This window comes from Neoarius graeffei, chromosome 12, assembly GCF_027579695.1.
Source record: "Neoarius graeffei isolate fNeoGra1 chromosome 12, fNeoGra1.pri, whole genome shotgun sequence".
Lineage (NCBI taxonomy): Eukaryota > Metazoa > Chordata > Actinopteri > Siluriformes > Ariidae > Neoarius > Neoarius graeffei.
In genome coordinates, this window is record NC_083580.1 from 32,735,121 (window position 1) to 32,761,417 (window position 26,297).

At 44.5% G+C, this 26,297-nt stretch overlaps 1 protein-coding gene across 5 annotated transcripts in view; it reads left to right on the top strand.

Moving 5' to 3' along the window:
* LOC132895332 (short transient receptor potential channel 5-like) overlaps positions 1-26,297 on the top strand; it is a 244,748-nt gene that overhangs the window by 126,574 nt on the left and 91,877 nt on the right. For all 5 annotated transcript variants that reach the window (XM_060935791.1, XM_060935792.1, XM_060935794.1 and 2 more), the window contains one exon: positions 18,978-19,314. In XM_060935791.1, coding sequence (XP_060791774.1) covers positions 18,978-19,314 — 337 coding nt within the window. The remainder of the gene's footprint in view (positions 1-18,977; positions 19,315-26,297) is intronic.

Here is a 26,297-nt window from a genome sequence, read left to right on the forward strand (position 1 = left end):
CTTGCCTGGCAATATAGCCACATAAACAAATCCGCAGTTGTGATGACGTCACGTGAAAGTCCTCTACAGACATGTAATGTGCCACAATAGTTTGTATGGTCTAAATATAGGCTAGTGACAGCTCGAAGTCGAGTGTGAATTTATAGCAGAGAGGAGCAAAGCGTGGCATACCAGATAACACTTGACCACCTGACAGTGAAATTTGTATCTTTATTTACTTAACCCATCGAGGACAGCCAGCATGCCAGTGCATTAGCTGTCCCTGATGGGTTAAACATTTGAGCTGGAGTATTTGGAAAACAATGGGTGGGTTTTTTGTTTGTTTGTTTGTTTTTTTAATGTGAAAAGTGGCATGCCGACTGTCTCCGGCACGCTGCTTATCACATGACAAAAAAACCCAAAAAGCACCCAATGTCACTTAAGGGATAAGATAGATGGGTTTTATCCAGCACTTATTTTTAATTTGCTTTTTAAAAAATAATGTGGGATTATCTACTAACACATTTTACACTCATCGGGAGCTCCACTGTTATGCAGTGCCTGAATCCCTCATCCATGGAAAGTGTTGGAATATTGTTAGCACAGCATTGGGTTTGAGTCTAACGCAACCTGCCTAGCCCAAAATGGTCCTCACAAACAGAATTTCTACCAAAGGAAAGTGTGTGACCTGTTCCAATGTTGTGTAGCCACTCTTTAGCAAGTCATTTACATTGCTTGGTTGACAGCAATGGAACACATAAAAATGCTTTCCCTTCTTATCATCATATTTATTATTTTTGCAACCATAGGCCTTGCACTCTGCCATTTTTCAATGTTTTGTACATCTGGCTACATTGCTGTCTCAGGAGCAGCGAGCCAATCAACTTAGAAGAAGTCAAGTGAAGTCAAGTTTGTTTGTATAGTGCTTTTAACAATAGACATTGTCCCAAAGCAGCTTTATGACCCAAGCATCTGAATGACCCAAGACATGAAACAATTTTATCCCTAATCTATCCCCAATGAGAAAGCCCGTGGCGACGGTGGCAAGGAAAAACTGCCTCAGATGACACGAGGAAGAAACCTCGAGAGGAACCAGACCCAAAAGGGAACCAATCCTCACCTGGACAACAACAGACAAAATGACTATAACATTAAGAGTTTTAACATGAAGTCAGTTTCATTTTTGTTATAACTCTTCATGAATGGAAACTTGAGAGCAAAACTGTTCATGACAACCACAGTTCCAAGTCTTCCAAGTGTGACTTTCAACTGTCCATATGGGGTCGTCCTCCACAGGAGTGATGTGTTGAGACTCCAACCAGACATAGAGCATCAGGATGGATCAGGCAGGTCTGAGGAGCAGAAGAGGTCAGCACCTTGATCCCAGGATTGACATGTAACTCAGAGGGATAGATTGGGGGGGAGACAGAAAACACAGGTTGTTAGGTATGCCCAATGTCACCTGAATAAGTAGGTACAGTATACATTTTGTGCTGAGTACAAGCAGGGTGTAGCGCGACTAATGTGTGGGTGGAGCACAGAGGACGGCAGGACAATGTTTTGAGGCAGATAAGGCTATTTATTTACACCACTTTTCAGTCGGAGTAAGCCCATACACACACACACATATTCTCCGTCTGGTCCTGGGTTGCGCTCCCTCTGCTCTCTCTCACCCTCCTTAAATAGGGAGCGGTTTACTGGGGAAAACACACACAAAACACAGGTTAATTACTGTCAGGTGTAGCGATTCTGCCACTCACCTTCCCTGGCTCCACCCTCCTGTCACAGACCGGCGCTTGACCACGCCCCCGCTGCCACATACCCCCCCGCCCGACTCAGGCCGGGCGCCCGTCCGGCCCGCAGCCGACTCCCCCCCCTTGACGGGAGAGGAAGTCCGCCACAACCATCTGCGCCCCCGGCCTGTGGACCACCTTGAAGTTGAAGGGTTGGAGTGCCAGATACCAACGGGTGATCCGCGCGTTGGCATCCTTCATGCGGTGGAGCCACTGGAGGGGCGCGTGGTCCGAACAGAGGGTGAAAGAGCGCCCCAGCAGGTAGTAACGGAGGGCGAGGACCGCCCACTTGATCGCCAGGCACTCTTTCTCAATTGTGCTGTAGCGCCCCTCACGCACTGACAGCTTCCGGCTGATGTATAGGACTGGGCGATCCTCCCCCTCCACCTGCTGGGACAAAACGGCCCCCAGCCCTCTGTCCGACGCATCCGTCTGTAACAAAAAGGGGAGAGAGAAGTCAGGGGAGTGTAAAAGTGGCTCCCCACACAGTGCAGCCTTTACCTCAGAGAAAGCCCGCTGGCACTGCTCCGTCCACTGGACCGGATCTGGCGCCCCCTTTTTAGTGAGGTCAGTCAGCGGGCTGGTGACGTCCAAATAATTAGGTATAAACCTACGATAGTAGCCAGCCAGCCCCAGGAACTGTCTCACCCCCTTTTTGGTCTTGGGCCTCGGGAAGGCTGCAATCGCTGCTGTCTTATTAATTTGGGGACGCACCTGCCCGTTACCCAAGTGAAAGCCCAGATACCGTACTTCCACCCGCCCAATCGCACACTTCTTCGGGTTGGCAGTGAGGCCCGCCCGCCTCAGCGACCTAAGGACAGCCCTCAGGTGTTGCAGGTGCCGCTGCCAGTCATTACTATAAATGATGATGTCGTCTAGGTAAGCGGCCGCATAGGTGGCGTGGGGCCGGAGGACCCGGTCCATCAGCCACTGAAACATAGCGGGCACCCCAAACAGCCCAAACGGAAGTGTGACGAACTGGTGTAAGCCGAACAGTGTGGAAAAGGCCGTTTTTTCCCAAGATAATGGAGTCAAGGGGATCTGCCAATATCCCTTCGTCAAATCCAGTGTTGAGTAAAAGCGAGCCGTGCCTAGTCGATCGAGCAGCTCATCAATACGAGGCATTGGGTACGCGTCGAATTTAGACACCGCGTTGACTTTTCTATAGTCCACACAGAACCGGACCGAGCCGTCGGCCTTGGGAACCAAGACCACCGGGCTGCTCCAGTCACTGTGGGACTCCTCGACGATGCCCAGTTCGAGCATGGCCTGAAGTTCTTCCCGAACCACCTTTTTTTTGTGTTCGGGTAATCTATAAGGACGGCTACGCACTACCACCCCCGAGGGCGTCTCTATGTGGTATTCTATGAGGTTAGTGCGACCGGGCAGGGATGAGAACACATCCGAAAACTCGGCCTGCAACTGGGCGACCTCCATGAGTTGGGTCGGGGAGAGGTGGTCTCCACAGGGGACCGGAGAGGTACATGATGACAATGTCCCTTTTTGGACCTCTGGCCCCAGCTCCGCCTTCTCCGGAACTACCGACACCAACGCCACGGGGACCTCCTCGTTCCAGAGTTTCAGCAGATTGAGGTGGTAGATCTGTAGTGCCCCCTCCCTGTCCGTTCGCCTAACCTCATAGTTGACGTCCCCGACTCGCCGTGTGACCTCAAAGGGTCCTTGCTACTTGGCGTTTAATTTGGAGCTCGACGTGGGCAACAGGACGAGTACCTTATCTCCCGGAGTGAACTCTCTAAGGCCCTTGTTGTACAGGCGGGTTTGCCGTTCCTGGGCCTGCCGCAAATTCTCCTGAGTTAGGTGGGTGAGCGTGTGGAGTTTTGCGCGCAGATCCATAACGTACTGAATTTCGTTTTTGCTCTGTGAAGGTCCCTCCTCCCAATTTTCCTGCAGTACATCTAGGATGCCACGCGGCTTACGCCCATATAATAATTCAAACGGGGAGAACCCCGTGGAGGCTTGGGGGACCTCTTGCATTGCAAACAGCAAGGGTTCGAGCCACTTATCCCAGTTACGTGCGTCCTCACTTATGAATTTCTTGATAATATTCTTGAGGGTGCGATTGAACCGTTCGACTAAGCCGTCTGTTTGTGGGTGATAAACGCTGGTGCGGATCGGCTTAATACCCAGTAGCCCATACAGTTCGCTCAGTGTTCGTGACATAAACGAGGTGCCTTGGTCAGTCAGAATCTCTTTCGGGATTCCAACCCGGGAGATGACGTGGAAGAGGGCCTCTGCAATACTGCGTGCTGAGATATTGCGAAGAGGCACCACTTCCAGGTATCGCGTTGCATAGTCCACTAGAACTAATATAAAGCGGTACCCTCGTGTTGACCAATCTAATGGCCCAACGAGATCCATCCCAATTCTTTCGAACGGGGTCTCAATTAATGGTAGGGGGCACAAGGGCGCTTTTGGAATGGCTGCTGGATTTACTAACTGGCATTCGTGGCACGCCGTACACCACTTCCGGACGTCGCCGCGAATCCCCGGCCAATAGAATCGGGCCATTATCCGGGCGAGTGTCTTATCCTGCCCGAGGTGTCCAGCCATGGGATTAAAGTGAGCCGCCTGGAATACCAATTCCCGGTGGCTCTTTGGAATTAACAACTGGGTGACTTGTTCTTTCGTCTGAGTGTCCTGCGTCACTCGGTATAACCTATCCTTCAAAATGGAAAAATAGGGGAAGGACAGGGTGGCGTTCGGCTGGAGCGTTTGACCATCGATTACTCTCACTTGGTCAAACGCGTGTCGCAGAGTCTCGTCTCGCGACTGTTCCAGTGGGAAATCCGCGAGGGATTCCCCAATAGAAAGAGGAGGGGCCGGCGGCTCCTCGCTCCATCGTGTAGATGACGTAGACGGCTCTGCGACCGCAGCTCCAGCCAAAGCGACACCGGGACCCTCCCCTGTCAACCGGCAGGACCCACTCTTTACTAGGCGTGCCATTAAACCCCGAAATCCCGGCCAATCAGTCCCCAAGATCAAAGAGTGGGTAAGGCGAGGATTAACCGCCGCCTTCACTATCGATTTTTCCCCTCTGAAATGTATGTGGACCGACACCAACGGGTAGCTGTGAATATCCCCGTGCACACACAACACCTTCACCCCTTGTGCTCCCCCCAATGCCTCGTCTTGTACCAGGCTTTGGCGGATCGAGGTCTGATTGCAACCTGAATCCACCAACGCCTGATATGTAGCCCCTTGTACACTTACCGGTATGCGATATGCTCTGGCCCGATCGAGGGCAGCTTCTGGCGCGTCGGGGATCCACACCACCACCCCCACCTCCATCGCTGCACACTGTTGCTGCAGGTGGCCCGGTTCCCCGCAGCGCCAGCAAACCGGCCCGGGCCTTCCCTCTGCAGCTGTGTTCTGGGGCTCACTCACCTGAGGGGGGGGAGAGACAGACACAGAAGGGAGAAACGGGAGGGCACCACGGGTGCGGCGGGCCGGCTGGGGTGGAGCCGGCCCCCGCCTCCGTGGTGGGGGAATTGGGCGAGGACGGGACATGGGAGGAGGGGGGGGAGAAAGAGAGAGAGAAGAGGAGAGAGAAGATGATGTCAGTTGTCCTGCCGGAACAGCCGCCAGATGATCCTCCGCCAGTCCTACGGCCTGATCCAGCGACGCCGGGCGGTGGCACTGGACCCACTCCGTGGTTCCGGCTGGTAAGTGGGCGATGAACTGTTCCAGCGCCACCTGGTCGATGATTCCCTCGGCGTCGCGATCTTCGGCCCTCAGCCACCGCCAGCAGGCGTCCCGGAGCTGCTGGCCAAACGCGAACGGGCTGCCGACTTCCTCCATCCGCAGCGCGCGGAAGCGCTGACGCTGCTGCTCCGGCGTGCGCCCCATGCGCTGGAGGACGGCCCGGCGAAGGTCGGCGTAGGCCAGCCGGCGGTCGGCGGGGAGCTGTAGTGCGGCCAGCTGCGCCTCTCCCGTCAGGAGGGGGAGGAGGCGCGCCACGCGCTGCTCCATCGGCCACCCCGAGGCTTCGGCGACCTGCTTGAACAAGGTGATGAAAGCCTCGGGGTCGTCCTGCAGGCCCATCTTGGTCATGGTGAGGGGAGACGGGCCCGCGGCTGGGGCGCTGGTGGATCCCACCAATGCGAGGAGCCGCCGGAACGCCTCTCGATCTTCCTGCTGGGCCAGCACCAGGGCTTCGAAGTGGCGCTCCTGCTCCTTTCGGAGCGTGACGAGTGCCTGGTGCTGGCTCTGCTGAGCCGTGGCGAGGGCGTGCACCAAGTCCACGAACGGGGAGGATTCCATGGAGCTGCAGGACTGGTGCTCCACCTTTTCCCAGGTTTCGGCACCACTGTAGCGCGACTAATGTGTGGGTGGAGCACAGAGGACGGCAGGACAACGTTTTGAGGCAGATAAGGCTATTTATTTACACCACTTTTCAGTCGGAGTAAGCCCATACACACACACACATATTCTCCGTCTGGTCCCGGGTTGCGCTCCCTCTGCTCTCTCTCAGCCTCCTTAAATAGGGAGCAGTTTACTGGGGAAAACACACACAAAACACAGGTTAATAACCGTCAGGTGTAGCGATTCTGCCACTCACCTTCCCTGGCTCCACCCTCCTGTCACAGACCGGCGCTTGACCACGCCCCCGCTGCCACACAGGGACTCTGGCAAAACTAACTATGACAGCATAACTAAAAGGAGAGAGCCAGAAGGTAACAGAGGCATGAGGGAGCCCCAGGACATAAAGCAACCAGCCACTACACCATCAACAAACTCGAGTGAGCAAGCGAGTGGGGGACTGACAGCATCCATACATCCCAGTTTACCAAAACATTCTATGTCTGAGGACCATCCAGATCTACACCTTTACCTCATAAACACCATTAACAAAAGGCTTGATTAAACAGATATGTTTTCAGCCTAGACTTAAATGCTGAGACTGTGTCTGATTCCTGAACACTACTTGGAAGGCTGTTCCATAACTGTGGGGCTTTGTAAAAAAAAAAAAAGGCTCTGCCCCCTGATGTAGCCTTCACTATACGAGGTACCAGCAGATACCTCGTACAGCAAGTTTTGATCTAAGTAGGCGTGGCGGGGCAAGAAATCCATCAATGATTCTATGTCATGCAGATGTAACCCATTATCCAGCTAACCTGCCTGTAATGGTGGAGGACCAGAAGTAAGCTCTGGTTAGTTGCCCGAGTAGTGGACCAGTGACTAGGTTCATGGAGATAAATGCTGTGCTGTGTAATAGCATAATCCCTGGGTCTGTGTTCATCATTATGGATGAACACAGACCCAGGGATTAACTTAAGTTGAACACCTTATATTTAGGTACCTTGTAAAAATAAATAAATAAATAAATAAAAGTTTACAACTTAACAGCTGGCATCTCTGTGAAAGGGAAATACATCACTAAATGCACTTTTATAACACTAACAAAGTTCAGTTTCTCTGCTTCCAATACTTGAAACCAGTTATAGTTCTGCACAGTTTGTCAGTCAACTCATATAGTTTGTCACTCGGATCCTTTAACACACCCTCCAGGATTTCACGATGTTGCGATTTGCAACTTCAATGCAAATTCAACCAATCCCCGTGAATTCAGGGCGGTGTTGCAATTATACCCAATCACCGCAACTTTCCCGCAAATTTGACCAATCATTGGCATCGTCTTGAGGTGACGTCGACAAACTACCTTCCGCCTTACTTCCAGTGTTGCCAGATTGGGCGGTTTCCCGCCCAGTTGGGGGGTTTCAAGTGCATTTTGGCGGGTTTTGAACATATTTTGGGCTGGAAAACATCAGCAGTATCTGGCAACACTGCTTACTTCCGTTTTTCCGTTCAAGAGAAGCAGCATGTGCGAGTCAGTGATTATATAGGCTTAAATTCTGTTACTGAAAGTGTGTTATGTTTACAGTGAAGGACTGTGTGCACTTTACATTATTTTTTTATTTAATACAAGAAATTAATGGATGCCAACATTTTTGCCAAAATGGTATTTCATTTTCCATTGTTTAGGCAGCTTCAGCATCATACTGTGAGATTCTGTTCAAATTGTTTTTTTTTCTTCTATGAAGCCTGAGCCATTTATTTTATTAGTTTATAATTATTGTAGGGTGGCACGGTGGTGTAGTGGTTACCACTGTCGCCTCACAGCAAGAAGGTCCAGGTTCGAGCCCCGTGGCCGGCGAGGGCCTTTCTGTGTGGAGTTTGCATGTTCTCCCCGTGTCCGCGTGGGTTTCCTCCGGGTGCTCCGGTTCCCCCACAGTCCAAAGACATGACAGGTTAACTGGTGACTCTAAATTGACCATAGGTGTGAATGTGAGTGTGAATGGTTGTCTGTGTCTATGTGTCAGCCCTGTGATGACCTGGTGACTTGTCCAGGGTGTACCCCGCCTTTCGCCCGTAGTCAGCTGGGATAGGCTCCAGCTTGCCTGTGACCCTGTAGAACAGGATAAAGCGGCTAGAGATAATGAGATGAGATAATTATTGTTTAATTTAGTCTTCAGGAGAGACTGCCTGCACACAGTACTAGTATTAATAGTTTTTTTCTTACGTGAAAACTGAGGCATTTATCTTATATTTTAAGGTAACTTCATTTTGTGCTGTGAGGTTCTCTGCACTTTAACTTTTGAACCAACAGGTGCATTTGGATAAGTAAAGCCTATTTTTCTGCATTTTTGTAGTCCTGGTAATCTTTTGTATTGGTAAAGATGTTTATAGGACCATTTCTCAGTGTCTTTGTTTTTTTAATCAATAGTTTTTCAGTAATAACTTAATATTTAACATATCACTCAATTTTAATCACAAAAAGAGAAAATCGCAACAATTTCTCGCAACTTTCACTTCCTCCCGCAATGTAATCGCAACAAAAACCTAAAAAACACCGCAACTTTCATCGCAATTTTTTGAAAAAACCCCCGCAACATCAGACATTTTAGCCCGCAACAATCACAAAAAAGGCCCGTGAAATCCTGGGGGGACCGCTTTAAGTGTAGTCCAAGAGTTTATTCACATTCAGATGTGTCTTTTAGTCAACATCAGGTGGATGTCATGTCAAATCCTACCACACTGGTGAGCTTGTAAAACTTGTGAAGGAGGAATGGATGAGTTCCCTCAGTGATGAATGAGGCAATCAAATCTCCCAGTGGCTCACCATCTCCCTTGTCAGGGTGAAAATCCAGTTCCAGTTTCCAGAATCCCAAGAAGTTTCCAGTGGAATCAAAAACCTAGCCAAGACATTCCGCATACAATAAACCCATGTCAACAGGCTTCAGGTCGCCTCAGTCACCTTCAGTATCACTTCTGAACACTTTTAAACAGTTAGAACCAACTTTTGTGAAATAACCGCAGAGGGATTTACTTCTCATCTCTTACTAATTTGCATGTGTTCCTCTCAGTGTGTGTGTACTACTGCAACTGCTACCTGAAGGTGGGGGGGACTTGCCTCCTCCCTCCAATAGATGGGTACCCAACGCTACTGGGTGATTTGGCCAATTACAATTAATTAACCTTGACAGGCACATAAACCAACCAAATAACTTTAAATAAACAGTTTGGTGAACCAGAAACCAAAGAAAGTGATAAGAAAATAAAATTATGAATGTTTTAAATTCAATTTAATTAGTTTTAATAAAATTAGGAAACTGGGTTTCTACTGGGTTACACCTTCCCCCTTTAAATATCATTTAAATATCATCCACATCCCATTGCATGTGACTATATGTTTGTAGTGGGAGTGGTGCCATAAAAGTACTATTATCATTACTCAAGGAGTCAATAAGGGCTGTACTCAAGCCTTGAGACAAAGACTTCACTAAAGTGATTAAGGGATTTCCAAGATCTGGATAGTCAATTTTCTATGGAGGTTGCCAGTTTCTCTCTGACCTCCTCAGAGTTTGAGAAGTGATGGGTTCATCATCTTGTAGAACCTTGGGTTACTCGATGATCTGGTTTCCCTTTCAGATACGTCAGAGGATTGATCTGGACTCTTCAGTAGAGTGTTTGAATTATCCTCAGATTTACTATGGGTCTGTGGTGGATCTCTATCCACACACTCAGCTGAAATATCATGTCCATTGGATTGATTGTCTGAAGGTAAGTGGTTATCAGTTGTTGTTTCAACATCAGTAACATCGGTCAAGTCCGGTTTTGCAGTATCAGTGGTTTCAGATGAGTGAGATTCTCATACAGACTGATCAACTGAAGGTTGCTCCAACAGGAAGTCAGAATCAGAAGGAACAGGATCAGACTGTGGGTAGGTATTTGTGTTGTTTTCCTCATTTGTTGGTGTAGGATACTCTAAGACAGTAGTCAATCTAGTAGTATTCTGGGATGGGGGTTCCTCAATCCAAGAGACTAAAAGCTCATCCTCAACATCGCTTCAGTCAGCAGCATCTGTGTTCTCAACAGCTGCTGTTTGGTACATTTGAGACTGGTGGAACAAGTTTAGGTGGAGGTGGCTTCTCCTCAGTTGTGGCAGGAAGGAAACTACATGGAAGCAGGAGATCCCTATGCAATGTATGGGTAGGACCCTCTTTGCCTTCAGGTTTAACCATATAGACTGGCAGGTCTCCAGCATGTTTGATCACATGTACATTAGTATCCCACTTATCTGCAAGCTTGTGCTTGCCACATAGTTGCACATTTCTTACTAAGACCCTGTCTCCAGGTTCCAGATTAGAGACCATCACCTTTTTGTCAAATCAGGCCTTGTTTTTGTCAGCAAATTTCTGTGCATTTCTGGAAGCTAATTTGTAGCTTTCTTCCAAGCAGGATTTGAGATTCTGCACATATTGTGAATGAGATTGTTGCTGGTCTCCTTTCAAGGGTAACCCAAAAGCTAGGTCAATAGGCAATCTGGGTTTGTGTCCGAACATGCACTTATAAGGAATGAATCCTGTAACATCACGGCGAGTGCAATTACCAAGGGCGAGTGCATGTACCAAGGGTTTAACAAAATCACACCAATGTGACTTTTGCTTGTTCTCCCAAGTTCTTAGCATGCTCAGCAATGTTCTGTTAAATCTTTCCACAGGATTACCCCTTGGGTGGTATGGGGTGGTTCTGGTTTTCTGGATCCCTGAAACTTCACATAGCTTCTTGATCAACTTGGACTCAAAATCAGGACCTTGGTCACTGTGTAGCCGCTCTGGTACCCGTATGCCATAGTGGACAATGAAGTCATCCCACAAGCACTTTGCAACAGTCTTAGCTTTCTGATTGGTTGTAGGCATGGCGACTGCATATTTGGTAAAATGGTCTGTTATTACAAGAATATCTTTAGTGTTACTGCTATCAGGTTCAAGACTTAAGAAATCCATACATACTAACTCCAATGGTCTTGAAGTTCTGATGTTCACAAGGGTGGCTGCCTTTTCAGGGACAGTTTTTCTGTGAGTGCAGCAATCACGTGTTTTCACCTTTAGTTCCACATCAGAAGACATTCTCGGCCAATAGAACCTAGTTCTGACAAGATCTAAAGTTCTCTCAATGCCCATATGCCCCATATCATTGTGCAAACTGTGTAGCACTGATGCTCCGAGTTCTTCAGGAAGAACTAACTGATATGTGACTCAATTAGCATCTTGCCTTCTCCGATATAACACATCATCATGCCACTCTAAGTCAGCGGTTCCCAAACTTTTTTGGCCGCGCACCCCCTTCTATACTCCAACCAAGTTGACACACCCCCAGTTCCCCAGTTTCAAAAAACACACGCTTTCTTATAAAGGCAGCATCTTTAATCATGCTAAAATGATAAACATCGGTTGCCACACCTGCAGGAAATCACAAAAGTGAAAAAAAAAAACACCAAAGCTTTCTTACAAAGGTAGCATGTGCTCGAATGAGAAAATCGAATCACATTAACATATTATGCGCTCTCGTATTTGAATTAGATAGAATTTGATTGAAATGTAACAGTTTTAAAACGTTGCAACACGGTAAATGCGCAAATTCATTACAAAGGGAGATCACATCGAGGCATGTAATCTACCAGCCAGATATGGGGAAAATATATGATTTTCATCCGTGTTTAAAACACTAGCAACACAAACCTGTCATTACAAGGTTATGAAAATGAATTGAGAATGAATTTAGTTTGCAAAAAAGTTAACATATAATAACAGTAAAAATCTCATCTCATCTCATTATCTCTAGCCGCTTTATCCTTCTACAGGGTCGCAGGCAAGCTGGAGCCTATCCCAGCTGACTACGGGCGAAAGGCGGGGTACACCCTGGACAAGTCGCCAGGTCATCACAGGGCTGACACATAGACACAGACAACCATTCACACTCACATTCACACCTACGGTCAATTTAGAGTCACCAGTTAACCTAACCTGCATGTCTTTGGACTGTGGGGGAAACCGGAGCACCCGGAGGAAACCCACGCGGACACGGGGAGAACATGCAAACTCCACACAGAAAGGCCCTCGCCAGCCCCGGGGCTCGAACCCAGGACCTTCTTGCTGTGAGGCGACAGCGCTAACCACTACACCACCGTGCCGCCCAACAGTAAAAATAGCAATGATAATTATGAACATATGCATTTTAAAGAGATACAACAATTAATCTGCTGCAATCCTGTCTCCCTCTCTTCTCTCCTCCTCACCAATTGCCCCCGATTCCTCCCTATCTGTTGGGGTTTCTCCTCCTTCATCCCTGATTTGTGGTGGCGCATTTAGTTTTGCCGAATTCAACCAGTTGAGCATTGCGAATGAATGAATGAATGAATGAATGAATGAAGCCACAAACTACTGTAGAACCGTTATGGCGTAGAAGAAGAGTTAAAAATCGCCATTACATTTTTTATCTTGCGCACCCCCTAGTGGCAGCTCGCGCACCCCCGGGGGTGCGCGCACCACACTTTGGGAAACCCTGCTCTAAGTGATTCAGCTCCCTTAATAGAAGGGGAAGATCAGGGAGTTCTTTACATGAAGTAGGAGGAGGTGTCTCTCCACATTCTACTTGAGCTATCACTTCTCTGATTAGTGGATCAGCTCTTTGTTTTTCCTCTGCAGAGACTGCAAGAGACTCAACCAATGTGATACCACAATCATTTGAACAGGAGTTTGGGATTTTAACAAGCTGGGTCTGACAGATTGCTTGAACAACATCCTTGTTAACAACCTCTGAGGTTTCCATGTCAGCTAGGTGACGTCGAGTAAAGCAGCTTCTGTGCGCTTGCTCTTTCTTTGACTGGGCATTATTAAGCAGTTCCCCATGAGGTCATCTAGAAAGACCGTCAGCATCTTGATTTTGTTTGCCTGCCCTGTACTGGAGTGTAAAGGAGTAGTTAGACAAAGCTGTGAGCCATCAGTAGCTGGTGGTGTCTAACTTGGCAGAGGTGAGTATGAAACTTATCGGTCACTGACCATTTTAAAGCAAGAAGCTCCAGTTTGTGGGCTGGACACTGTGACTCACTTTGTGACGAACCGCAACTGGTGAAAGCAATGGCTCAAAGTTGACCCTTCTGTTCTTGGTATAATGCAGCTCCCAGACCAGTAGTGCTGGCATCTGTGTGCAGAATGTAAGGCAGCTTTGGATGTATAAAACTGAGAACAGGGGATGAGGTAAGTTTATCAATGATTGTCTCAAAGGCTTTCTGACAATCAGATGTCCATCTTTCCTCGAAAGGTCATCAGGGGTCAAAATACTCATCAGCTCTCACTTTGACCTTTCAACTTTTGTGTAATGGTGGTTACCCACAGGTCAGTTCATTGAGTGGCTGCACTATATCAGCTATATAGCCCTTAATGAAGTGACAATAATAGCCTGAGAAGCCTAAGAAAGATCTAAGCTCCTTCAGATCCTTGGATCTTGGCCAGGTTTTTAAGGCTTTTATCTTTTCTGGATCTGTCTCTACTCCATTTTTAGATATGACATGTCCAAGGTAGCAGACGGTTGTCTGAAAAAATTTACTTTTTTTCAGAAACAGCTTGAGACCATAGTCTTTGAGTCTGGTGAATACTCACATCAGCCTGTTTTCATGCTCTTCCAGAGTCCTTGAGAAGATGATGAGATCATCTAAGAAGACTAAGACTTCCTTTAAGTGCATGTCTCCAACACACTTCTCCATGAGTCTCTGGAAGGTACTAGGTGCATTAGTTATGCCTTGCGGCATGTGGTTAAACTCCCAGAACTAAAGTGGTGTGACAAATGCTGTCTTGGCTTCATCTACCTCAATCTGGTAATACCTAGATTTGAGATCAAGCACTGTGAACCACCTGGATCCATTTGGCGCTGAAAAGGTCTCTTCCAGATTAGGTAGGGCATATGCATCCTTTATCATTTGGAGATTGAGTTTCCAATAGTCGATGCATAACCACACATCATTGTTTCATTTCCTTACAACCACAGTTGGTGAGGAAAAAGGAGACAGAGACTCTCTTATCACACCTGCAGCCAGCAGCTCCTGGAGGTGTTTCCTGACTGCCTCCAGGTCTTGAAGATGTATCGGCCTGGCCCGATGTTTAAAGGGAGTCTCATCATGAAGTTTGATCTTGTGCTTCACCTTGTCTGCACAACCAAAATCTAGGTCCTGGTGAGCAAAAATCTCAGGAATGTCATTCAGCTTTTTGGAGATTCACTCTTTCCACTCCAGTGGTATGGGACAGTCATCAAAATTAAAGCTCAGCTTGGATGTTTGGGGTTTGTCTGAGCCACTTGCACTGGTCACACTGTGTTGAGACAAAACACAGTGAAAGGCTCCAAGCTCTGCAATGACACAGGTAGGTGGAATGGCGAGGTCCTGTTCTGACTCACTGGTGATGACAACAGGAACTTCATATGGTGTAGGAGCAGGAAGCGTGATCAGGCAACTTTTGACACAGAGGCCACCAGGCAAGGAGGACTGGGTAGGGTGCTCAATAATAGCCCACTTGTCTGCTGAAGAGCAATAAGCCTTGGCTGCCCCGTCAAGAACAACCATGTGGCTGGCAGGGATGATGGCTGCCCAACAAGGTGAATAAACCTGCCTTGCCATCCTTGTTCTGTTTGTGTCTCAGTTGAAGTGTGTACAGTAAGGCTTTCAAACCGTAAGGACCAGGTAGGTAGTTTGGGCTTTTAAGACCTAAGTATCGCTAATAGAGCACATCCAGTGTGTTGGTTCTGATCTACGCAGGGGTTTGGGTGTCAGCGTGAACATCTGGAACAACAAAAGCAAGTGTGGGTATTTCAATGTCAACTTCAGGAAAGTGTTTTGGGAATATAACAGACATCTCTATGTAGCCTAGGTAGGGGACAAACTGACCAGCTGCACCTTCTACCTCTAAAAGATTGTGAAGTGGTTTGATGTCTTCATCAGGAAAGCTGTGGTTGTAAAATGACTCTGAGACTGTAGTTACTTGTGAACCATTATCTAGAATACAATCAGCACCAGCTATTCTGACTGAAGCCGTGCATTTGGATTCTACTAAACCTTTGGGCAGTTTGAAGGTTGTTTTTCTGATGAAGGACTTTTTAAGATTAGCATGCTACTTGTTCTTATTTCTAGCGGGACATGATTGACCTGCTTACAGTCCCTGTTCGACCCATAGCTGAGACTGTCTCTAGTTTAACTGTTCATTTGCAGCTGTGGGGTTTTCTGACTCCCATTGCCTTAGCTTCTCCCTAAACAGCTTCCTTTTCTCTGAGACTAGAGCTGGGTTTGCATTATGCAAATGTGACCATCTTCTCCACAATGAAAACAGTACCATGGTTTAGATTTAGAGCTTTGTTTTTTGGTTATCAGACCTTTTTTCTTGTTGCTCTGATCTCCATTTCTCTCTTGGTTTGTTACTATAAGCTCCCTTAGCATTGGGGGCTCTTGATTTCTGTTGTTTGGCAGTTATTGTTGCTAACTGGCTTTGAATGGCTGCTACCTGCTTAGTGAGTTCTTGGGTGACAGTACTTAAGGCAGCATATTAATCTTTTCCTTCTTCATGGCTACCATATGAACAGACTATACATGTGATGTCACTTTCTGTTTCGTGCCAAGATGTTGTCTCATGCACAAAGCTTTTGCTGCAGGTTGATCTTCCTCTGTGCGCAACAGCAATAGTAACTGAGGAAATGAAGGTGGGCTTGATCTCTTTTGCTTTAACTGGAGCTCTGTCAGAAGAGAATTATCCCAACATCCCCTGCAAAATTGTGTGAGATGTTTGTCAATGTCAAACTTGAGGCCCCACCTCTTTTCACAGCAAGATTCAAGGCCACTTGAAGGCCCTGCAAGTATGCAGAGGGTTTCTCACCTGCATCCTGGAAAGTGTCAAGGACCTTGGCGTACAGCTCATAGCCATCTTGGACTGCTCCATGAGCAGAATCTAACAAGTGGAGGTAATCAGCTGGTAAGCTACTAGGACTCAAGTGTCTCACATCATCAGCTGCTGGAGGTAAGAGGCTTTCAAGAATTCTCCTAGATTGCTGGAAGTCTGATATGGAAGGATCATTCATAATTAGTTCAACACTGGAACGCCAATCTGGTTCATGTGAAGGTCAAGGGACTTTGCCAGAAAAAGCATGGAGTCTCAGTGAAGACTATGTCTGCAGGGTACTATCCCTTTTCACAATGTGCTCCACCACCACATGTTGTACTTCTGGGGGGCTTAAATCCTGTTCTGTGAGAGCTGGGATACTCTGAGCTCCATTACATTGTGCTACACAAGGTTTCATCAACTTTCAATGGTGTGCCTTTAATAGGAGATGTCACCGCAGAACGCAGTTGTTTGACTATAGGTGAATCAGGTGTGTTACCATTTAACTCTTCTCCTTCTGGGAAAGCAGTTGAAAGATCTGTGATCGACTCATTAATGTGGGACATCATGTCCTTAAGAATGTCAGCATAATCCCTCCCACTCAGTTTAACTAGCTGTTTAAGCTCAGTAGATTCAAGCTCCGAGATTCCTTTATTTGTCACTGCACCATACAGTACAGTGAAATTGAAGCACGCAATCCAGTCAGTGTATTCAAACAAACACTTATGGTAGTATTAAGGGGGGAAAAAGTCAGAGTAACAATAGCCAGAGTAACAATAGCCAGATCAGACCAACAGAGTAAGGTAAGACTCTTGTGTTGTTCCCCATGCTCTTTGTGTAGACACAAGAGTCTGGATGTGATAACTAATACCAGTATCATCAATTACCTGAACACATGGCAATTGCAGGTTTAAATTCTCTACAGCAGCTCCTGATTTGTACTCTACAATTAAGCTCTGATCAAGCTCTGAGGTAAGATAATCTACTTCTATGATCCTGTTAACTGAACCATATTGTTTCAGGAACTCTGCAATCCTCTCATCCCCAGCTATCCCACTGACTATTACAACATTTGGAATTTTGACAGAATGTTTCTGAATGATATCAGTTTTGGTTCATGATCAATCTTAATTTACAATAGCCAATTCAGTTATCTCCTGGCTGACTCACCAAGAAACTGTAACCCGTTATCCAACTAACCTGCCTATAATGGTGGAGGACCAAAAGCAAGCTCTGGTTAGTTGGCTGAATAATGGACCAGTGACTAGGTTCATGGAGGTAAATGCTGTGCTGTTTAATAGCCAGAAAGGATGAACACAGACCCAGGGATTAACTTAAGTTGAACACCTTATATTTAGGTACCTTGCAAAAAATATATAAAGAAAGAAAACAAATAAAGTTTACAACTTAACAGCCAGCATCTCTATGAAAGGGAAATACATCAATAAGTGCACTTTTATAACACTAACAAAGTTCAGTTTCTCTGTTTCCAATACTTGAAACCGGTTATAGTTCTGCACAGTTTAAGTCAGTCAACTCGTATAGTTTGTCAGTCAGATCCTTTAAGTGTAGTCCAAGAGTTTATTCACATTCAGAAGTGTCTTTTAGTCAACATCAGGTGGATGTCATGTCAAATCCTACCACACCAGTGAACTTGTAAAACTTGTGAAGAAGGAATGGATGAGTTCCCTCAGTGATGAATGAGACAATCAAATCTTCCAGTGGCTTGCCATCTCCCTTGTCAGGGAGAAAGTCCAGTTCTGGTTTCCAGAATCCCAAGAAGTTTCCAGTGGAATCAAAAACCTAGCCAAGATGGTCCGCATACAATAAACCCATGTCAACCAGCTTCGGGTTGCCTCAGTCACCTCCAGTATTACTTCTGAATACTTTTAAACAGTTAGAACCAACTTTTGTGAAATAACTGCTGAGGGATTTACTTCTCATCTCTCGCTCATTTGCATGTGCTCTTCTCGCTGCTCCAGGGTGTGTGTACTACCGCGATTGCTACCTGAAGAGGGGGACTTGCCTCCTCCCTCCAATAGCATTACGCTACTGGGTGATTTGGCCAATTACAATTAATTAACCTTGACAGGCACGTAAACTTCAAATAAACAGTTTGGTGAACCAGAAACCAAAGAAAGTGATAGGAAAATAAAATTGTGAATACGTTTTGAATTTATTAAAACTAATTTAATTTAAATTAGGAAACTGGGTTTCTGCTGGGTTACACAGACCTTTGACACTACCCACAAAATAAGAATATGGCTGCGCCCTTGAGTGAGCAGGTATTTTAAAGCACTGCTTCATGCAACTCAGTGTGACAATACATGGTAGCCAAAATGCATTTGTGCAAAATGTGGAATATTTCTAGCCTATGTTTATTTTTTGCTGTGGGTACCCTTTAAGAGATTTGATCATAAATGAATACCCTCTAACAGCAATGAACTGAAGCATTGTTGTTATGAAGAGTAGGCCAGAATTTCTTCAAAAGAATGTCACATTGATAAAACCCTATAGAAAATGCTGTTAGAAGTTGTTGTTGCCAAAGGTTGGTTTACAGTTTACTTAATTATAAGGTGTACTTAATTTTTTCCTATCTAGTTTGTTTGTTTGTTTGTTTGTTTGTTTTTGGGAAAAATGAAAATATGTTGTGTTTTTCTGTTTTCACCTGACATTAGGTTTGAAGGAGGGTATACTTTCTTTTTCCCATGACAGTATATTAACCAGAGTGGAATTGATTTTATATTGCACCTTCCCTGGATATTTGATAGTCTCTTTTCAGATGTCATGAATAGGAAAAAAAAAAACAGAAGTGGACAGAGGAGAAAACACAGCTAAATGCTTATTGCATAATTATGTTTTAAAAGCAAATTGATATCAGCAGAGCTGTCCTAGCTATTTCTTGTTTTTTCAGTATATTATTCTGTTGTGATAGTATTACTGAGTGTTGTGTAATCAAGTGTTCTATCTTTTTCTGATACAGTTTGTGGCTCAGCCCAATTGCCAGCAGCTACTGGCTACGCTGTGGTATGATGGCTTTCCTGGATGGCGGCGACGTCACTGGGTGGTGAAGTTGATCACATGCTTCACCATTGGCCTACTCTTTCCTGTCTTCTCCATTACGTACCTGCTGGCACCAAAGAGTACACTGGGTCTCTTTATCAAGAAACCCTTTATAAAATTCATCTGTCATACTGCCTCATACTTGACCTTCCTCTTCCTCTTGCTCTTGGCCTCACAGCACATTGTGCAAACTGATCTGCATGTTCAAGGTCCACCACCCACCATTGTGGAATGGATGATCCTACCTTGGGTTCTGGGTAAGGATGCCTGATGATTTGATAATGTGTGCCTCAATAATGGTATTATGTTGAAAGTAATTCAGGCATCCCATATATGTCTGTCAGTTCAACATATCAGAGCTAAATTTAACTGTCCAATGCCTGTATATGCAGCCTTAAAAGTCTGTACGAAATCAAACCACTAGTGCAGGGCTCCAATATATTAACAGAAATCCTTCCAATAGGTGTAGGAACTCTTATATGAAAGAGATCCAAGATTAGATTAGATTAGATAGACTTTTATTTAAGAGCCTATTTAATAGTATAAGTGGATGTCAAAGTCCCCTGTGACAAAATCAATAAAAAGCCTTAAAGAGCATCTGTGTGCTTACAAATGTATCTAAAAATACCTTGTTTGGTGTAAAGAGTTTGTATATTACATGTTTTACATGTGTCTTTTTTTTTTTTAGTTTCACACATTTTCCTTAAAGCCAACCAAAATTTGTTTTGATAAACACAAATTTCTGTAATGAATAATAAACTGCTTGACATAGTGGCTTCATGAAAAAAAAGTCATTAGACAGCAAAAGTAGATAAGGGAGCACCTACAGTTTTACCTTGATCAGAGCCCCCCACCCCAATTTTATGAATATACAACTCGTAAAACCCCAAATTCTGCACACCAAAACATGCCCTGGTAAAACAGTATGGCATATGCATGGACTAAAGCAAAAAAAAAATCATCTGACTGAAAAAAAAAAAGCTCCATGTCATTGGCCCCTACCACGTCAGCGATGCGTCAAATTTTAAACGCCATGTTGTCCATTATCCCCTAGGCCCCTACTTATAGTACATTTACATAATTTTAACAATGACTAAAGCTAAGGCAAGACTTGACCATTGTCATTACTGGCTATTCATGATGAAACATCAAGTTTTCAGCACAAAGTGCAAATTTATTTCAACAATACTTTAGTAATGCACAGCAGTGGTTAAGAGAAAAGTGCAAGTGCAGTCAAACTTGAACCATGCTTTCAAAAGGGTGGAACAGAAAGAAAAATAAGAAAATCTGTTGAAATAAAGCCAGGAAACAAGAAAAGTAAAGTGAAAGTTCACTTTTTCTGCTTGTTCACAGTGAAGCCAAAGGCATCTAGTTTGGCAACACCTGATGCCTGTTTTTGTTTCTTTTTCCTTGGCACAGCAGCAGGAGCTTGCCATTATCGCCCATTTCATTTCGCCAAGCCCATCTCCACTTATTCTTTACCGTTTTGTCGATGTCTGACACATCTATGCCTTCATTTAAAAGAAGCGCGTCCATGCTGGCAAAACCAAAAGTAATTTGACGCGCTCTAGTGATGGAAATCGAAGGGCCTATGTCAGGTGAAATATGGCCTTATACACAGTACTCGAGTTGAGGGGGGAATGTGGGGGGATGGCATCCCCCTTCTGAAATAAAAATCTCAAATCATCCCCTTTATAAAACGGCCATCCCCCCATCACATCCCTTGGGCCATTTTACCAATTAATGTGGAAATTAGCCTACTATTATTTTAACAAATATTACTACCATTTCAACATTGGAGGCTTTGCGCAGTGATAGCCTACATGTAGCCGGATAAAAAAGACGCATATTTATTTATTCGGTTGCACCTCTCATTCACACCTATACGGAGGTTTCAGTCACTGAAAACAGCTACTTTTGCAAACTTTGGGCAGAGTGGAGATTTCTGAAAACTCCATCTTCAGACACTCGTGTAAATCGGGAAAACGAAGCAACAGTGGGCGAGAGGGCGCACGTGAATATAATGAGTCATAGGTGTGAATCTTTCACCAAATGCCAATTGTCCCGGTTCTTCATGAAATTGCACGCGCACGCACAAATTCATTAGGTTAACTTTCAAATAACTGTTCTTGTGCACTTGCGACACCGGAGCCACTTTCCTGAATTTTGAGCTTTGGAGTATTGGCTTCTTTATCTATTTAATCAATTAACTTATTTGTCACATACATTAAATTACTAATGTAAAACATTAGTAGCCTATTTAAGCAATAGCTGTTTTCTCCACTGTTTTCCGACCTTTTGTGCTGAGTGAATGAGACACTTCATTACACTCCACTGACCGACATCCAATTCTGGACTTTTTTGAAAATGTAAAATATAGGCCTACGAGATGTTTTTTTGGCACTTAATTCGCGTTGGTCCTTCACTATTAAATTTTTGAGACTGACGAGGCACTAAATACTGTGGAATTATTTTCTCCTTACTATGAAGTTTGGCATCTTAAACAAGTGTCGGGAAATCTTGCAGCCTGACTCTGCAGCCTCCAATGTTTAAGCGAACTGCTGAAACCATAATGTTTAAAGATTAAATCGTAGGCTAATCAAACCAAAGAAAAACACAGCCTTTCCAGAACATTGTCTGCCAAAGCCTGTTTAACCTACAAAAGGCTTAATAGCATAGATCTTGCTTCAACGGGGCTGTTTAGATTTTTCACCTGATTGCTTTTCAATAGGCAAATATTATTATTATTATTACTACTACAATAGGCCTAGTATTAATAGTAGGCAAGTAGTTGCCTAGTAGTAGGACAGCCAGATTATTTCATCAGTGGAGCCGCCGTTAAAAGGAAACTGATGCGGAGCGCCGCGGCTCGCCTCGGGGTGAATCGCGTCCCGAGGCGCGGGGCTGGCCCGCCCTGGCAGCGCTGGTTCGTTGGGGAGAGGGCAGAGGTCACTGGCTGCCAAGTTTGGAGAGGCTGGGACCTCCCCTGGCTGAGTTACAAGCGTGCAAAGTCGGGCTGGAGCCGCCGATAGAAACGAAACTCAAGCCGAGCACCGCGGCTCGCTGCATACACTGAGCCTCCCTGGGACTAGACAGTAGCGTAGGCTGTATTTATTTATTTAGGCCTATCTAGCGCAACAACTTATTCCTTTACATATACTCAAACGTAGCATAAGAAAGGGTTCAACAACAGGCAATCACAGCAGCTTGGTGAAGTTCTAAATCACATCGGTGTCAGACCTATGGGCCTACTCCCCCTTTTTTTTTCCCTCGGATCTGCATCACTCTCGTTATTGACCTTTAGCGCTCCCAGTTGACGGAAATCCGTCGTAGCGACGGAAAACTTTAATCCATGCATATTAGGGCTGTAACGATATGTGTATTGAAATCGAAATCGCGATACGCAGAGCCACGATCCGTATCGCGATACAAGAAAGCAGAATCGCGGTACACCCTTTCAAACGTCTCCTCAGCCCAAAAACAGAGGCGCTTCCAAACGTCAATTTATGAATACTTTACTTTTTATTTAAATTACATTTTAAACTTACTTAAATTACTTTTATTTTTTTATATCTATTAGTAAGTCGTTTTTTCGCCGACCTGCTACAATCTTCTGCGAGTCACGCAACGTCCACACTCGCCACTGGTAGAGCATTCATTTCTTTTAAGCGGTCGCCATTCTGGTTGCGACGCGGGGAGCGAATCTGTAAACAAGCAGCTCATTGGCTGGCTAGGTGTGCCACAAGCCAATCACAATCACTTGACCAGAAAGGCATGCAGTGTTGCCAGATTGGGCAGGTTTAGGTGCTTTTTGGCTGGTTTTGAACATATTTTGGGGTGGAAAACGTTAGCAATATCTGGCAACACTGAAGGCATGTCTGCTTGCCTTCTGCGGCAGTTACATTTTGACACGCGAGCAACGTTTCACTATAAAAATTCCGTAATTTCCATCTGTTTTCCGCGATCACAGAAAATCATTGGCCCTATGAGAGTGAGACAGTGAGACAGCCACCCCCCCAAAAAAAAAATCTTAACGGATTTACACGATTTGGAAAAATGACTTTTTCAGAACCGAAAAAAACAGAGCTTCCGGCTCAACAGTATTATTTTGAGAAATAAAACAATCTTTGGATATACATTTGTTCATTTTTGCATACATATTACTCATTCTCTGCAGTGGTCTGAATTATTTGTTATTAAATAGTTAATGTAAGTAAGTAAATGTTAATAAGTCAAATTTACTACTTTAAAAAAATTTTTTTTTTAAATCGTGGGCGTATCGAATCGTGGGTCAAAAATCGCGATACGAATCGAATCGTGAGTTGGGTGTATCGTTACAGCCCTAATGCATATGCATTTTGCACATGAATATGACATGAATATAATAACTTTTCAAAAAGTTGCAAAGTGCTTTAGAAAGATTAAAACATTTCAAAATGAGGTGAGTAAAATAAGGCAAATACAATAATAAAAATAAGTAGAAAAGCAGGATAGCAACAGTAATAATAAAGAAGGTGAGACATTTTGAAAATAAATAAAACAGGAAAAATATGACAACAGTAATTGTAAAACTGGTAAGATATGTTGGAAATAAAATGGTGTGTTATAATTAATAAAAGGCTTTCTTGAAAAGAGACATTCTGAGTAGTGACTTTAAAAATGTCACTGCAAGCCTCAGATTCTCAGGCAAGAAGTTGCATAGCTGAGGGGCCCTGACCGCAAAAGCCTGGTCAACTTTAATTTGGAGCTGGGACTTAGTAACAGCCAGCAGACCCCTGCCCGAGGATCTGAGGCTGCGCACTGGTTCATAGGGGAGCAGCAATGTCGCTGGGAGAGAAATCATGAAATGCTTTAAAAGTGATCAGCAAAATCTTAAAATAGGCATATCAGGTGAAAATTCAATACAAATTGCTTGAAACTGGTCTCATTGGATTCAGAATGGAATGCAGAACAGCACACTTTTTGACAGAATTAAAATGTTTATCCTTTCTTGAGATATTACAAATCAAAGATTGAAAAAGGGCTTAATTTTTAGAAAACTTACATTATATAATAGGTCCAAATGGTCCAAAATGGGCCGAATTAACAAATGAAATCAAATGTTTTTTCTTAACTTTATTTTTCAAGATATTTACATGGAATTTGACAAGCACGTAGATGGTTGTATACTGAATACAAAGTTTAAAAATTAGTAAATACAAATTATCCAAATTAGTATTTAATTAGTATTACTTATGCTAATTAGGCAAAAAAAGTTTAATCGGTACACTTCAAAGTTTTACTAAATGCCTTTATTTGTGCAATATAAAGCTGAAAGAAGAAAGGAGAAATCAATGTTAATTACAATTACAAATACAATTATAAAATATGCATACATAAGCAGTGAATGTCATTCACATCTATCATTCTCTATCAAAATAAAAAAAGTAATAAAATAATATTTCTAATACCTTCTTTGTGCTCTGTAGGCCTTGGTGTTTCTAAGTAGGGCCTACTAGTTGTAACGGTTCTCTACGTTGTGTTGTTTGTGTGTCTGCACTAGAAGTAAGGAATGGCCAGGCACTGGTTTTCTGGTTGCTTTATTCCAACGACGAAGCAGTGCATCTGTACATAACACCGTAAAACAAAAAAAGAAGAGCTGTGACATGCAATCTTCACACACTGAAGTAGCCTTTCCTCAGTTCAGCAATCGCAGACTGAGCTAACAGCATAACGTCGCTGTCAATTCAAAACCTGCTATGTGACAATTTAGGTCAAATTGGGTTCTCTATGCTGATTGGTTAATTTTGACCTCGTGCTTCCATTTATGCTAATTAGAAAAGCTAATAATAGAACAAGTAAACTTTTACTGGCTTCTCAGCTTGTTATTTCAGAGTTTTATTCAGTTTTTTTATGTCTACTGTAAAAAAGGAAAAATGTCACATACCAGGTTTTGACCTGACAGCGACGATAAGTAACGTAGTTTGCACACGCTAGGTTATCTGCATGCATAGGTTATATGCTACATTATCTGCATGCAAATAAACGAAAATCCTACCTTACATACAGCAATACTACTACACGTTAAAAATGAGTAACCAAAGTAAACATTCGGACCTACAGAGTGCTTCGAGGTCAGCGCGAACCCAGCGGCGGCCATATTGGAAGTCAAAGGTCGCTGTGTCAGTGCATTGTTGTTGTTCAGCAAAGCAGAAAGGGGTGACAATGCCGAATACATGTGTCATTGTTGGTTGTAGTAGCCGGGGGGAAAAGGGTGGCAAAAGCTTCCACAGACTCCCTAAAGTTGTGACTAACCAGGGAATTGCAGCACAGGAGAAAAGCGAGCGGAGGAGACGACACTGGCTGGCTGCCATTAACCGATCAAATTTAGGACAACTTGACTGTATCCGGATTTGTTCTGATCACTTTGTGACAGGTAGGTTAAATTGTCTTGAATTTCATAGTTACTAAAATAAATGTGATACAAACTATTATCTTTTCTATGTACTTTCAGCAATGATTAATGGATATATTTGTCACATTAGGTAGCTTATGTCTACTGCAGTGCATTGTTGCATCAAATGGCATTTAAGATCTAGGCCCAGTAATGTTTATGTACACAAGCTGTTAGTACAAGTTACATACTAGGCCTACATTTTATTCACTGACTAAAATAATTGATAATAATTACAATAGTTTTTCAAACATTATTTAGATTTTGGCTTCCATACTCTTGCAGTTCTGGAAATCCTTTAGTTCACAAAATGGACTTGGGTGAAACATTAGATAGTTCACAAGATCGATGTATGTCACATGTGGCAACAAGCTGGGGTCAGCTTTCCATTCCTTCTCACCAACAGTGTATGGATCTACATTCCCAATGAAACGTACCTTCTCAGCATAACGCTCCCGTGCCTGCTTATCCAAACTTTCACAGTAGTGCTCCATCACTTCAGATGTCTAAATTCTTAAAAAATCCAAGCTTCTAAGCCCTCTAACGCGGAAACGAATCGGTGAATGTGTACTCTATGAGCGCTCTGGAGCAAGTGACTTCCAAGATGGCCGCGCAGACCGCAGTGTTACTATTTTTAGCATCATCTCGGAGCACGGGTGGCACGGTGGTGTAGTGGTTAGCGCTGTCGCCTCACAGCAAGAAGGTCCGGGTTCGAGCCCCGTGGCCGGCGAGGGCCTTTCTGTGTGGAGTTTGCATGTTCTCCCCGTGTCCGCGTGGGTTTCCTCCGGGTGCTCCGGTTTCCCCCAC